Raw genomic sequence first — 14854 nt, 5'->3', positions numbered from 1 at the left:
CAGGTCTGTGTACAAGGATATTCACTGTACTGTAGTTTGCATGTACAAAGGAATAGAAATAATCTATTGCCATCAAATGAAAATGTTTAAACAAATGATGGCATAACCATCGTTTATAAAATTTTGCTAATAAATGGAATGAGAGGGATCTAGATCATTCCGACATGGGAAGTCGTCCCTGACGTTTTCATTGAGAAAAAAGCAAATTGCAAAAGAGTATCTATTGTATGCTTTCATTTTAAAATATTTTTAATGTTAATAATGGAATGTGTGTGTGCTCAGTCGAGTCTGACTCTTTGCCACCCCATGGACTGTAGCCACCCAGGCTCCTCTGTTTATGGGATTCTCCAGGCAAGAACACTGGAGTGGGTTGCCATTTCTTACTCCGGGGATCTTCCTGACCCTGGGATTGAACCCCCATCTCCTTGTCTTCTGCACTGGCAGGTAGATTCTTTACTGCTGTGCCACCTTTTAATGTTAATATATTCATAGAAAAATCTGTGGAGGAGTATGTAGTAAAGATTGCCAGTGGCGATCCCTGGGGGTTGGTATACATATTTTTGTAATGTTTACATTTTATGTATAGATTATATATTATTATAGAGTATAGATTGCTTTGGCAAAGAGAGGGGAAAAAAACAAAGCTGAATTATTGCATCAAGGGAAGAAAGGGGAAAAAAGGAAATTTGCTGGCAGAGATTTATTCACTGTGTTTTGGTTAAAGGTAGCTCAGATGGTAAAGAATCCACCTGCCAACGCCAATGCAGGTTCCATCCCTGGGTTGGGAAGATGCCCTGGAGAAGGGAATGGCAACCCACTCCAGCATCCTTGCCTGGAGAATCCCATGGACAGAGGAGCCTGGCAGGCTACAGTCCATGGGGTCGCAAAGAGTCAGACACGACTGAGCGACTGACACTTTGCCTTCCGGTGTGATTCCGTGGTGAGTACATCCCAGAGCCTGGCCGTCCAGGCAAGGGCAGTGTTGGTCAGAATGGACCACAGTGCCCGTGTGCCCACAGGGAGCCTGAGCCGTGCTGGGTCTTCCTCCTGTGCCCTCTTTCTGGCCTCAGGGTGGCCACGGCCACTGCGCCTCAACCTTGGTTGACAGAGTAAAACCAGCTGGCTTCCCGTTTCCATTGCCTCCCAAGCTGCCCACTCCAGAAGCCACTGACTCAAGGTGGTAAAGAGTTCAGCCTTTGGCATCGGGGAGCCCTGGGTTCAAATCCTGACGTGGCGGCTCGCCTCACTGCGGGGCTTGGGGAGATTTGCTTCTCCTCTCAGGTGGCCTGTCTCCTTTTGTGAACAAGGCTGGTCTAAGGGAACCTGTCCCAGGGGTCTTTGGAACGAAGAGAAAAGCATAGAGAGAGCTTGAGAACAGAACAGAAAGGAGCGTCACCGATTAGCATCCTCCTGTGGGTCCTTCCTTGGTAGAGTCTCCCTCCCGTCGTCTTCGGATGAACTCCTGCCCATCCTGCTGCACCCGGCTCACGGGCCATCGCTGACGGTCTCCGCTGCCTCTGCTGCGCAGGCGGAACTGACGGGGGCTCCTCCTTCGGTCCTGCGGGGCCCTGGGCACCCAGCCTCGCCCCTGCACGGTTTGGTCCGGGTTTGCTCCTCCCTCTCCTCCATCCCCGGAGTCCCTGCAAGGCAGCAGCCCTGTTCAGTCACCTCACAGCCTCAGCACTCACCTCAGGGCGTGAGGCCGTGTTTGAATCCCAGTCACCTTTTTCCTAATTGAATTCACCCTGTTCTTGCCTCTGTCACCCCAGGCCAGGCCTCTTAATGCACATTGGACCTCTGGTAATTCTGACGGGTCCCTGCCCAAAGCCCTTCAAGGGCAGAGCAGGACTGGAGGACACGGAGTCGGATTTTCATTCCAGTTTGCTAAGGCTGACGTGATGCCCAGCACATTGCTTTCTGGAACGCTTGGCTGCTTCATCTGCGAAATGAAGGCATCACCTCCTCCCACAAGGCTGTAGAAGGAACGCAATGAAAAATAAATGTGAAATGCATCGAGGGCGTTTAGCCAAACCCAAATTTAGCTATTACTACTTCTGTTATCCTTAAGAGGCCGGGCTCATCAGGGGAGAAGGGAAGCATGTCTGAAAAGTCCCTGTCCAGGAATTCAGACTACATCCTGAAGGGCCCCGTGTCCCGGAGCAAGTTTCTGTGTGTGTGTGTGTGTGTGTGTGTGTGTGTGTGTTATTCTGTTACTCTGTCGTGTTCAACTCTTTGAGACCCCATGGACTGTAGCCCGCCAGGCTTCTCTGTCCATGGAATTTTCTCGGCAAGAATGCTGGAGTGGGTTGCCATTTCCTCCTCCAGGGGATCTTCCTGACCCAGGGTTCAAACCCACATCTGCGTCTCTTGCGTTGGCAGGCAGATTCTTTAACCACTGAGCCACCAGGGAAGCCACACAAGTTTCTTTATTTACGAAAAGGTGAGCTCTTACTTAGGATACCATTGCCATCAGAGACTGCATTTCATGTGCCCCTTGGTGAGCCGAATCCGTAAGGCAAAGGGGAAAAGACTCTTTCCCACCCTTAAAATTAAATACAAATATCAGAGAACCTTGGTGCATTCTTCTTCTTTTTTCCCACCATTTATGAAGCTCTTTCCTGCCCATCATAGAATTTGGAGAGGATTTTATGAGAAGAAAGCACAGCCACATCTTAACAGTGATAGTCTCTGGATGGTGGGATTTGGGGTGATTTTAACCTTACTTGTGTTTTCCTAAACCTTCAAAATCTTGCATAGTTTTGGAGCTGAGTAGAAACAATGGTTGCATAACATTGTGAATGCAATAAATGCACTAAATTGTAAAGTGTACAATTTTACATTATGTGAATTTCACCTCATCCGAAAGATCTCCTGCAATACTACACACGTGATTTCATAGTCATTTACGAAAATGAGGTTTAGGACTTCAAGGCTCAAAGGCACTTCAATCAGCAGTCACTCTCCCGCTCCCATGTCCAATCTTAATTCCAGGCGTCCAGCCTGCAGCGCGCTCCTCCGACCACCAGGGGGCTCTGCGGAAGCCTGGCGTCCCCACTCGCGGGAGGGCGCCTGCTCTTGCTCTTGCGCCTTCGGAGCACGTGTGCGCGCGGGGGGCGTGGCCCGCGTGGCCGCCTGAGGGGCCGGACGTCGCCCACTCGGTTGTGTCCCGGGTCCCTCCCGCCTGACTGAGTGACTTCATGTCTGACAGACTTCGTGTCTGACTGAACTGCCGCCCCCATCTCCTCCCCCCCGGCCCCAGCCTTCTTCCGTCCGGGCGGGTCCCCAGCTTCCATCTCCCACCCCGAGCGAGTTCCCGGTCCCGCCTGCTGTCCTCCGGGGGCCCTCGGTGACCCCGGCCCCATGGCGCTGCAGGCGCTGCAGAGCTCGGGGGTGGCCTTCCGCAAGATCCTGTCTCACTTCCCCGAGGAGCTGAGGCTGGCTTTCGCCTACGGCTCGGGGGTGTACCGCCAGGCGGGGCCCAGCTCAGACCAGAAGGTGAGCCCGGGAGGTCCTTTGCCTTCGGTCCCTCCCGAGCCCTGGAGCTGCCGGGCCGCTCTGCGCATCCCCGTATCAACTCGCGAAGTCCTGACACAAACCCTACGAAAGGGCTCTTAGCGGAGCGGCAGCCTGAGCTGCGCTTCCAAAGACACGTAGGAGTCCGCTTGGGTCTAAGAGCGGGAGATGCAGTTATGTGCAGGGAAGAGCTGGTGCCGGGACAAGACGGGAAAAAAAAAAAAAATATATATATATATATATATACACACACATACATACACTTGCCAGGTTCTCGTTCAGCGTTCTCAGCCTTGGCTGAACATTGGAGTTTTCTAGAAAGCTTAAAAAAATACTGATAATCTGGGTTCCCGTTGCGGAGATTTCAGGTTTATTTGGTCTAGGCTTTGGGAATTTAAAAAACTTCCCAGGTGATTCTACTACGCAGCCAAGCTTGAGAATTACGTCTCCGGCTGTAGGAGAAAATACAAAGTGATTCTCCTGACTTTGGGAAGCTGACGGACAGATGGTAGGTAGGGTTCGGGCATTTGCAGGAAGGGAGTTAGCGGGTGAGCAGTGTATTTGCTCCGACCAGGCCATTTCCCAAGTGTCTGTTTAGGGCAAAGCATTGTTATTCTTTAAAGTTGGCGGAGCACCAGAGCGGTGAGGGTAGAGGTTTCCTTATGATTGTAGATTTTTTTTTTCCTCTTCTGTTAAATATATGGGGGGAAAAGTTTGCTTCAAGGTGGAGACAAGATTCAAGACATCCAAGAGTGGCCGGCAGTTATTGTCTATTTAGTGAGGCTTTTAATTGGCTTTGACAGAGGCTTTTGAGCCCTTGCTGAATTAAGGTTGGAGGAGCAGGAGTCGAGATAGAGATGTTTTCTGTACGTGCAGCTTGTGTTCTGGACTGGGTTTCTTTAATAAAGGAAGGAAATGGTATGGTGCAGTCTGCACTAGGGCCTCACTAGATTTCCTGGCTGTAATCTTTCAGTTAATCTTTGCCTATTCACTTCCTGCTGAGGCCATCTATACCGTGGCTTGAATTTCCTGGTTCCCACCTATACTAGTACTTAAGTAATGTGTTTATTTTGTATTTTATTGTGCTCGGTCCCTCAGTCTTTTCCAACTCTGCAACTCCATGGACTGTAGCCCATCAGGCTCCTCTGTCCATTGGATTCTCCAGGCAAGAATCCTAGAGTGGGTTGCCATTTCTTCCTCCAGGGGATCTTCTGACCTAGGGATTGAACCCTTGTTCCTGCGTCTCCTGCCTTGGCAGGTGGATTCTTTACCACTGAGCCACCTGCAAAGCCCCCTAATTTAAGTAGTACTTTAATTTGGCAGCATATGAGAAATGATAAATTTGGGGCATATAGGAAATTATAGATTAGGCTATTTTTTCCCTAACATATGTTAACATAAAATTGTTAAAAACGTGTCCACTCAAAATCTTAACTATCACCACTAGTTTTTAGGAAACTCAGAGTATCCTGATTCTATAGTCATCTCTTCATTTTCCTGTGAAGATTTTCCTTTGAGCAGACCTGAAATTCTCTCTAAGAAAAGGTCTTTCCTTTTCCCTCACCCTCGTTGCCTGCAAGTTCACAAGTAGATTCCAGCACCTGAGTCTGTCCCAGCTGAGTCCCTGCCTCGGTGCCCTGGTTACTGGCAGGCAGCCTCGTGTGTGGTGGTGCATCCTTTGTCTGACCTCCCTTTCTGCTGCAGGAGCATTTCTTACCACGGCAGCCAGTCTCCCTCTTTGGACCATCTGCCACCACTCTATACCTGCATCCCATCCAGCCCTACCGACCTAGACACAGCTCCCAGAACATGCCCAGCTCTCGTCTCCTCCACAAGAGCATTTTCATCCAACAGGACTCCCCTGACCCCATTCCTCAGGCCTTGCCTAACACTTCACCAAATCTGCTTAACTTGTGCATTCTTGAAGACTCAGACTTACCAGAGTCTTGAAGAGTGTCGTCTCATAGGAAAATTCCTCCTTCCTCTGTGACCCCATTCTGAGTGAAATTCCCCTAGGAAGTCCTTTCGCTAATAATCTGTCTTTTCTCCCCAGTTGACTTTGAGCTCTTTACCTCTATCTCAGGACCCATCAGAGCTCATCATAGATGATCAGGGAGAGGTTGGCTAATGGGTGAAGTTAAGATAACTTATTTCCCTTTGCATAATGCTTTATAGAGCTTGTCCACATGGTGTTATCTGATCTGAAAGAAAAGTGGAGCACATTTAACTATTTAGGTGGAAGACAGTGTAGCAAAGTGGTCTAGCCCAGAATTTGGAACCAGACTGTGTCTGTCATTCATTAACCGTGTGTCCTTGGGCAGGGAGCTTACTCTGTGCCATGGTTTCCTTTCCTGTAGAAATGGGATAATAATGGTATCTACCTTGTAGGATTGTTTTGAGGATAAAAAGAGTTACTGTATGTATAATACAGAAAGTGTTTAAAAGAAGGCTGAAACATTACTTCATTAACCATTACTGTTCTTAACGTGAGTTGGCAAAAAGCAAAGCTCAGCTCGGTTCCACAGGTTTGCTTAAGTTTCTGACCCTGGGTCTGCTGTTAATCAAAGCTACATTGAGTTAGAGCTGTCCGCTCTGTCTCGGTGTCTTTCTAGGAGTTAAAACTAAAATCCGTCTCTTTTCTTCACCTCCCAGAACGCAATGCTGGACTTCGTGTTCACAGTCGATGACCCCGTTGCGTGGCATTCAAAGAACCTGAAGAGAAACTGGAACCACTACTCTTTCCTAAAAGTGCTGGGGCCCAGGATTATCACTGCTGTCCAGAATAACTACGGCGCCGGCGTTTACTACAACACTTTGATCACATGTGATGGGAGGGTGAGTGACTTCGGGCCTCTGTCTTAACTTGGGTGGATATTAACCTTTGTTCTTAGAATCCCAGCTAAATATGTGTGTTCTTACAGTCAGGAAATGTTCACGCTTTTGCTGGATGAAGGTGGTGGATGTCACTTTTTTTTTTTTTTTTTGCCTTTGGCCGAATGTTTTTTGGCTGGGAAAGATTGAGGGCAGGAGGAGAGGTGGGCGGCAGAGGATGAGATGGTTAGATAGCATCATTGATTTGACAGACATGAGTTTGACTCTGGGAGATGAGTTTTGACTCCACAAGGTGGTGAAGGACAGGGAAGCCTGATGTGCATGGGGTCACAAAGAATCGGACACAGAGACTGAACAACAGCAGCTGTTTCTTGGTGTCAAGTTTTAGTGCCTCAGCAGCACCCGAGTGCCTGTCGGGGGAACAGGTGGTGGGCCCACCCCCAGAGTTCCTGACTCAGAAGGTCTGGGATAGGGTTTGAGGATTTGCAGTTCTCCCTCACTGAGAGGTAATTGTCCTGTAACGCTGTGCTGGTTGTAGGTGTGTGGCGTAATGACTGATCTTACTGCGGGTTGATGACCACGTAAAGTCTAGTTAACACCCATCACCATACATAGTCGGTTTTCTTTTTCTGGTGATGAGAACTTTTAAGGTTTACTCTCTCAGCGGCAAGGGTTTGCATTTCTTTTTTAAAATTTTATTTATTTTTAATTGGAGGATAATTGCTTTGCACTACTGTGTTGGTTTTTGCCATACATCAGCATGAATTAGCCGTGGGTATTACATATGTCCCCTCCATCTTGAACATACCGCCACCCCATCCCACCCCTCTGAGCTACTGCCGAGCGTCAGGTGAGCTCTCTGTGTTGTATAGCAACTCCCCACTAGCTATCTCTTGGACACATGGTGGTGTATATTTCAGTGCTTCTCTCTCAGTTTTTCCCACCTTCTCCTGCCCCCTGGATTTGCATTTCTAACAGGCTTTCAAATGATGCTGATGCTGCCCGTCTAGAACACACCTTGAGAACCACTGGTTTGGTCAGTGGGAGGGATGGGCAGACCCATTATGGATCAGGGTGGAAATTAATCTTATCTGTACAGAGAGGCACACACTCCCAGGGAGAAGTTGGAAGTGAAGAGGGGATCATAGGTAGTTGGAAGACTGTGGTGCCCAGTGGGAGGAACCCCTCGGTGCCATCGGTGGAGCTGAATTTGATGATGGGTGTTGGAGGGCAGATGAGCACCCCGGATCCTGGCGGAGGGTTGTCTGACTGCGGGGACCCTGCCCAGTAGTCATTCCGATGAGGAGTCCAGGCTCTAAGAGGACAGCCGGGAACTTAGCATGACCTCAGTGTGAGAGGACCAGTGGGAGCTGAGTCAGGGGCCTCCTAGAGTCAGCTAGGTGAAGGGTGACTGCCACGCCAGCGCTGCGCCAGGCTCCTGATGGCTCAGGGCAGACGAGTCACCTGGGGATCTGTGACGCTGATGCTCCTGGGTGGTGGACCACACTTTGAAAGGCAGGAGGCTGGAGTACCGACTTGAGAAGGATTTTGCAGGCCTCTCTGAGTGAGGCAGGGATGAGCGCTGTGGTTGGTGATGTCTGCATCGCCTTTGGGCCGGGCGTTTACTTTTCTGGTTGCCGTCAGGTCCTGCCTCCCAGCTGTTAGGCGCCTGGGGCAAGAAGGGCTCTACGGTGCAGTGGCCGGAGTGGAGGGAATGCGGTCACTCAGCCCAGCCCCGCACATCCACGCTAGTCATGGAGCTCGGAGCTCTATGCTTTCTCCAGTATTAATGTTATCCTGAGCCGACCTCTAATTAGTAGTTTCAAACAGTATTAAAGCTCCAGTAACAAAATGTTTGGGCATAATTGTGTGCCAAAGGGACTGTACTTTTTAATGGAAATTCTTTAGCTACTTTTTAGATATTTGTAGCCTGCGAAGGCTGCTTGCATACTGAAGTTCAGTGAAGTGAGTCTGAGAAGATAACTGTTGGAGCAAATGGGATTTTGTAACCGGGAACAACTGCATTCAGAGTTTTGTATAAGTTATTACTGAAATGAGCTTGACTGTAGTTCCATGTGTTTAGGGCTGATAAAGAGGTTTTATGTTTGCATGTTGCATTGTAATTACAGAGGTGTTTAAAGTAGTCAACCGTGAAAGAGAAATTCACCATGTGAAGGATGTCAGTAAAAACTTTGAGGAAAATTTCTCATTCTCTGCGATGAAACAACACTGGACCCAGACTGAAATTCAGGGACCTGGTTTGGCTCTGCTCCGCCAGGTGCCACCTCAGGCACATCGTTTATTGTCTCTGAGCGTCAGGTTTCTTATTTCTCACATGAGGAGCGTGAACTGCCGCGTGTCTCTCAGGACCAGTGTTTTTATTGATATTTCCAGTCCATTGAGGACCAAGATTAGACAGCCTAGAGAGCCATTCTGCCTCTGACATCACAAGTGCCAGAGTTAAAACCGTGGTCATCGCACCATGAATACCTCAGGCAACAGACAGTCTTGGAAACTAATTGCAAAAGATTTCGTGGAGATGTGTTTTTACAAGGTAGGTGGTTTTTTGAGTGGCTTTGGAAATCAAGCTTCTGCCCTGGTCAGAAATTTAGTTCTTTATATTTTGCACTTGCACAAGGGTCCATATGGCATTTTGCTCTTTCTCATGCATGACTCTTTTCTTTTCCAGCTTATCAAATACGGAGTTATTAGCACCAGTGTTTTGATCGAAGATCTCCTCAACTGGAATAACTTATATATTGCTGGTCGACTCCAAAAACCGGTGAGTGAGTGTTCTGTTAGGACTGTCTCTCCTCTCCAAACCTGACCTTACTTTGACCTTTGTGATTGCATTGGCATAGAAATGAGCTTCAGACTCCTTTTCCTGCGTACAGAATTTGTTGCCAAACAGTATCCAGGTATTACACTGTTGCTTCCCTCTCTCTCAAGATTCTCCAGGTGTTTGAATGGACGAGACTCAGAGTCAGTCCGTTTGAGTCTGGAGGATGACAGGGGAGGCGCCCAGGCCGCAGTAGAGCCTCTATCAGCAGACCACCCCCCCACCTCCCACCCCCAGATCACCGTTTCTTCTAGAATGCCAGTGCCACAGGGCACTGCTTGTCCACCAGTTTGTCCCGTCAGTGCCTGGGATCCCGTCTCCGCGGCCTCCTTGTTTGGGAGGTTGTTGGAGGAGGCTACAACGGGAAGGTTTTCCCCCGGGCTTCACTAGAAGTGAAAGCCAACAGCAGTGCGGAGGACCTAGACTTCCCACACGCATTCACAAATACCAGGCTGCTGCTTTTTTGCAGACGTATAGTCTGTATCTGAGAAGGATATCTTCATAGTTTAAGATCTAGACGAAATTGTCACAATTGCTGATCTCCCAACAAGGATTAATTTTTATTGAACTGTCAAAGGGTCTTCAGCCCCAAAGAGGGTTCACAGCGTTCTCAGACACCTCTCAGAGGTGACTTTGCTGCTCCTTCTTTGTCAGCTATGGCAAGAGATTAGAGAGTTTTATATAATCTTAGCTCACTTGGTTGTGTGATAAAATCTCTACTGATATGTGTGGGAGGACCAGATTCTCTTTCCTTGAATTTAGGCTGAAAATTTAACAGTGTAGCTCATTTGATTAGGGCGATAGTTACATGGATACAGTGTGCCACACTCAGTTGCTCAGTCACGTCCAGCTCTGTGTGACCCCACAGACTATAGCCCACCAGGCTCCCCTGTCCGTGGAGTTTTTCAGGCAAGAATACTGGAGTGGGTTGCCATTTCCTGCTCGTAGGGATCTTCCCAGGCCAGGGATCGAACCTGTGTCCATCAGCAGGTGGGTTCTTTACCACTGTGCCATCTGGGAAGCCCCCATACTACACTTGATCTTAGCCAAAAAGTGTGGGTACATCTATACGTAAAAATCTGCCAAGCTGTGCTGGGTAGATTACTTTGCTTTACTGTATATAGTTTTACTTAAGTAAAAGCTTGTTTTACATCCAGAAACAATGTATGGGTTCGTGGTTAGTCACTTCAGTCGTGTCTAGCTCTGTGTGACCCCATGTACTATACCCTGCCAGGCTCCTCTGTCCATGGGAATCTCCAGGCAGGAATACTGGAGTGGGTTATCATGCCCTCCTCATAATTGAGGAAATAAATGTAATTGGATATTTGTAAATATTCCTTTTCTTTCCAAGTTTCTTTTTAAATACACAAAATATGTAGCTTGATAGGAAGATGAATGAATGTGGAATTAGAATCCTTGGGTCTTACTCATTCCTGCTGCTTATTCACTGTTTATGTGACGTTAGGCAGCTTGTTTTATACTTCTCTGTGCTCAGTTGTGTCCAACCCCCAGGACCGTACCCTACCAGGCTCCTCTGTCCATGGATTTTCCCAGGCCAGAATACAGAAGTGGGTCGCCATTTCCTTCTCCAGGGTATCTTCCCGACCCAGAGACTGAGCTCTCTGCATCTCTTGCGTCTCCTGCGTTGGCAGGCTGATGACCGCTAGTGCCATGCAGAATGGAATAGCAGTCCTTGCCCTGGCTTCTTCACAAAGGTGGTGAAAAGTGGGAGCAGGATGCCAATACTGGAAAGAACACAGGTGTTTTGAAGTCAGACAGTTCCAGCTCTGACACCCCCTAGCCGTGTAAACTGGCACCAGGGACTTAATCTGCCTGGGCCTTGGGCCTCCCTCACCTGTGGCTGAGAGTGATGACACTGACCTCAAAAGGCATTTGAGAAATGCCTGGATCTAAGATGCCTGGCACCTAGCAGACATTGAGGAAACCATCTCTCCCTTCTTTGTGTCTTCACCTGTCTCAGTTATTTTGAGATAAAATGAGGTGTTGAATATGAAAATGTATTCTCTGTACTATGTTTTGTTCTTGTAATATTTCAAGTTTTTTTTTTTTTTTTTAAAACAATCTATCCAGCACAGCTTGGCATTGTTGTTATTGTTCAGTCACTAAATCACATCCAACTCTTCGCAACCCCATGAACTGCGGCATGCCAGGCTTCCCTGTCCTTCACTCTCTCTCAGAGTTTGCTCAAACTCCTGTCTGTTGAGTCGGTGATGTCATGTGACCATCTTGTCCTCTGTTGTCCCCTTCTCTTCTTGCCCTCCATCTTTCCTATCATCAGGGTCTTTTCCAGTGAGTTGGCTCTTCACATCAGGTGGCCAAAATATTGGAGCTGCAGCTTCAGCCTCAGTCCTTACAGTGAATATTCAGGGTTGATTTCCTTTAGGAGTGACTGGTTTGATCTCCTTGCAGCTCAAGTGTCTCTCAAGAGTCTTCTCCAACACCACAGTTCAAAAGCATCAATTCTTCAGTGCTCAGCCTACTTGATGATCCAACTCTCACATCCATACACGACTACTGAAAAAAACCATAGCTTTGACTAGACGGACCTTTGTCAGCAAAGTAACATCTCTGCTTTTTAATATGCTGTCTAGGTTTGTCACAGCTTTTCTTCCAAGGAGCAAGCATCTTAATTTCATGGCTGCAGTCACCATCTGCAGTGATTTTGGAGCCCAAGAAAATAAAGTCTGTTACTGTTTCTACTTTTTCCCCATCTATTTGCTATGAAGTGATGGGACTGGATGCTCTGATCTTAGTTTTTTGAGTGTTGAGTTTTAAGCCAGTTTTTATCACTCTCCTCTTTCACCCCGATCAAGAGACTCTTTAGTTACTCTTCACTTTCTGCCAGTAAAGTGGTATCTTCTGCATATCTGAGGTTTGTGATATTTCTTCCTGAAATCTTGATTCCAGCTATGATTCATCCAGCCCAGCATTTCACATGATGTACTCTGCATATAAGTTAAATAAGCAGGGTGATAATATACAGCCTTGAAGTACTTCTTTCCCTATTTGGAACCAGTCCGTTGTTCCATGTCTGGTTCTAACTGTTGCTTATTGTCCTGCATAGAGGTTTCTCAGGAGACGGTAAGGTGGTCTGGTATTCCCATCTCTTTAAGAATTTCCCACAGTTTGTCGTGATCCACACAGTCTAAGGCTTTAGTGTAGTCAATGAAGCAGAAGTGGATATTTTTTTGAATTCCCTTGCTTTTTCTATGATCCAACAGATGTTGGCAACTTGATCTCTGGTTCCTCAGCCTTTTCTAAACCCAGCTTGTACAAATAGACTGCAGAAAACAGATGTGCCATGAAATCTCAGAATGTAAGCACTGGAAATGACCTCAGATTTCATCTAAATATCACGTATTCTGATAAAATAAAAACATCAGTTCAAAGCAACACTCAGATACACTCAGGTCATTTAAAACTGCATTTCTCAGCTTACTTGGAGAAGACAGTGTTCTTGATAACAGTGATAGTCCCTCAGGCTTCTTGGGCTTTCCAGGTGGCTGCTGCTGCTAAGTCACTTCAGTCATGTCCGACTCTGTGCGACCTCATAGATGGCAGCCCACAAGGCTCTGCCGTCCCTGGGATTCTCCAGGCAAGAACACTGGAGTGGGTTGCCATTTCCTTCTCCAATGCATGAAAGTGAAAAGTGAAAGTGAAGTCGCTCAGTCGTGTCTGACTCTTTGCGACTCCAAGGACTGCAGCCTACCAGGCTTCTCCGTCCATGGGATTGTAAAGAACCCGCCTCCCAAAGCAGGAGACATAAGAGACGCGGATTTGAACCCTGGGTTGGGAACATCCCCCGGAGGAGGGCATGGCGACTCACTCCAGTATTCTTGCCTGGAGAATACCATGGGCAGAGGAGCCTGGCAGGCTACAGTCCATGGGGTTGCAAAGAGTTGGATGCGACTGAAGTGACTTAGCACATGTGCACAGGCTTATTAAGAAGCTTCTCAGTTAAGTTCAGTTGCTCAGTCGTGTCCGATTCTTTGCAACCCCATGGACTGCAGCACGCCAGCCTTCCCTGTCCATTACCAACTCCTGGAGTTTGCTCAAACTCATGTCCATTGAGTCAGTGATACCATCCAACCATCATCCTCTGTCGTCCCCTTCTCCTCCTGCCTTCAATCTTTCCTAGCATCAGGAAAGAAGCTTCTAGCACAAGAAAATTAAGCTATCTTAAGAACCAATTGAGGTTTTGAACATAACATATGAAATTAAAGATTAAAAATCATAAATGGATAAATCAACTCTTCCACCTACACCTGCCTCCAGTTTCTCTTTTCTGCAGAAGTAAATCACTGTTAAATGGAGAATTCTTAGGATAACTATCTTTAAACTATTTTTACCCCTGAAAAGTGTTAGTCGCTCAGTCATGTCCAACTCTTTGCAACCCTATGGTCAGTAGCCTGCCAGGCTCCTCTGTTCATGGAATTCTCCATGCAAGAATACTGTAGCGGATAGTCATTTCCTTCTCCAGGAGATCTTCCCAGCCCAGGGATTGAATCTGGGACTCTTGCAGGCAGCTTCTTTACTGTCTGAGCCAAAGACAGATTTTTTTTTTTTTTTTTACCTCTAGGTGGCAGCAAATATTAACCAAAGGAACAAATCTGATACAAAGAAAGAGTTGAAAGCCTTTGGATGAAAATAATGGGTGAATGAATATCTTAAGAAAGAATTGTGAGAATGAGTGTAGATTTTTTGTTTTCATGTGTCTTAAAAGGAATTACATTAAATTATGTTGTCTGAAGCTCTAAAATTATCTTCCATGTTACAAATGGAATAGGATTTGTCAATCACTAGCAGTTTAAGTCTTTAAAAGGAATATGCAAAGGGCATAGGGGAACTCGTCTGTGCTTCTCATATGGCTTTGCTGTGAACCTAAACCTACTTTAAAAGATAAAGTTTATTATTAAGAAAATAGGAAAGAATATAGAGGAGTACTTTGCTTAAAAAGATGGACATTTCTGGAAAAAATTGAGTACAAGTTGCATTTCTATTATGCTTTACGGTTACCTTCCCGCATCATTGAGGAGACGGCCCGGTCTTACTTCTGGTGCAACTGCAAGTTTGCATTATCGACCAAGCCATTTTCCAAGTCGAGAAACACGTAAAGTATTTAATAGAATCTCGTTGTAGCCAGTCTTTAGGCCAAAGAAGTCTCAAGTTATATTAGTATTTATTCCTCTAGTTTATTTAATGTAAGTTGAATTTTTGTATTTCATGTTTTTTTTTTAGTGTGTGGATAATTTGGCGTAAATATTTAAAGCAGTCACATTTACGAACAATGGTATTTTGCCACCTTGTTAAGGGAATTTTAATTTATTTTAATGTATTCATTTCAATATATTTTTTTCTTTTATTTGCTAGTCATATAGCTTTTTTTTAATAATAGCTTTATTGAGATATAATCACACATACTTCAACCCTTTAAAAAAGTGTATGACTCAGTGGTTTTTTTAGTATATTCACAGTTTGCAAGCGTCACCATATTGTAACTTCATTGACTTACTTCTTTGTAGTAGAAAACCTCCCCCAGTGGTAGAAAGGGTCCCTGAATGAGATTTGGAAGGCCTGGCTCACTAGTCTTGGCTCTGCCTGGCTGAGAGCAAATCTTTGAGCCTCTAGCCTTTGAAAGGAAAGATTGAG

At 46.5% G+C, this 14854-nt stretch overlaps 1 protein-coding gene across 3 annotated transcripts in view; it reads left to right on the top strand.

Moving 5' to 3' along the window:
* Nucleotides 1-3108: 3108 nt before the first annotated feature.
* TAMM41 (TAM41 mitochondrial translocator assembly and maintenance homolog) overlaps nucleotides 3109-14854 on the top strand; it is a 52450-nt gene continuing 40704 nt past the window's right edge. For 2 of the 3 annotated variants that reach the window (XM_061397124.1, XM_061397123.1), the window contains exons 1-3: nucleotides 3255-3495; nucleotides 6166-6348; nucleotides 9035-9127. In XM_061397124.1, coding sequence (XP_061253108.1) covers nucleotides 3361-3495; nucleotides 6166-6348; nucleotides 9035-9127 — 411 coding nt within the window. In that variant the 5' untranslated portion in view covers nucleotides 3255-3360. Of the gene's footprint in view, nucleotides 3496-6165; nucleotides 6349-9034; nucleotides 9128-14854 lie in introns of all 3 variants that reach the window. The other variant, XM_061397122.1, reaches the window with a different exon arrangement.

This window comes from Bos javanicus, chromosome 22 (genome assembly GCF_032452875.1).
Source record: "Bos javanicus breed banteng chromosome 22, ARS-OSU_banteng_1.0, whole genome shotgun sequence".
NCBI classification, from domain to species: domain Eukaryota; kingdom Metazoa; phylum Chordata; class Mammalia; order Artiodactyla; family Bovidae; genus Bos; species Bos javanicus.
The sequence above is the reverse complement of the archived record's forward strand: the minus strand, read 5'-3'. Positions and strand labels throughout refer to the sequence as shown.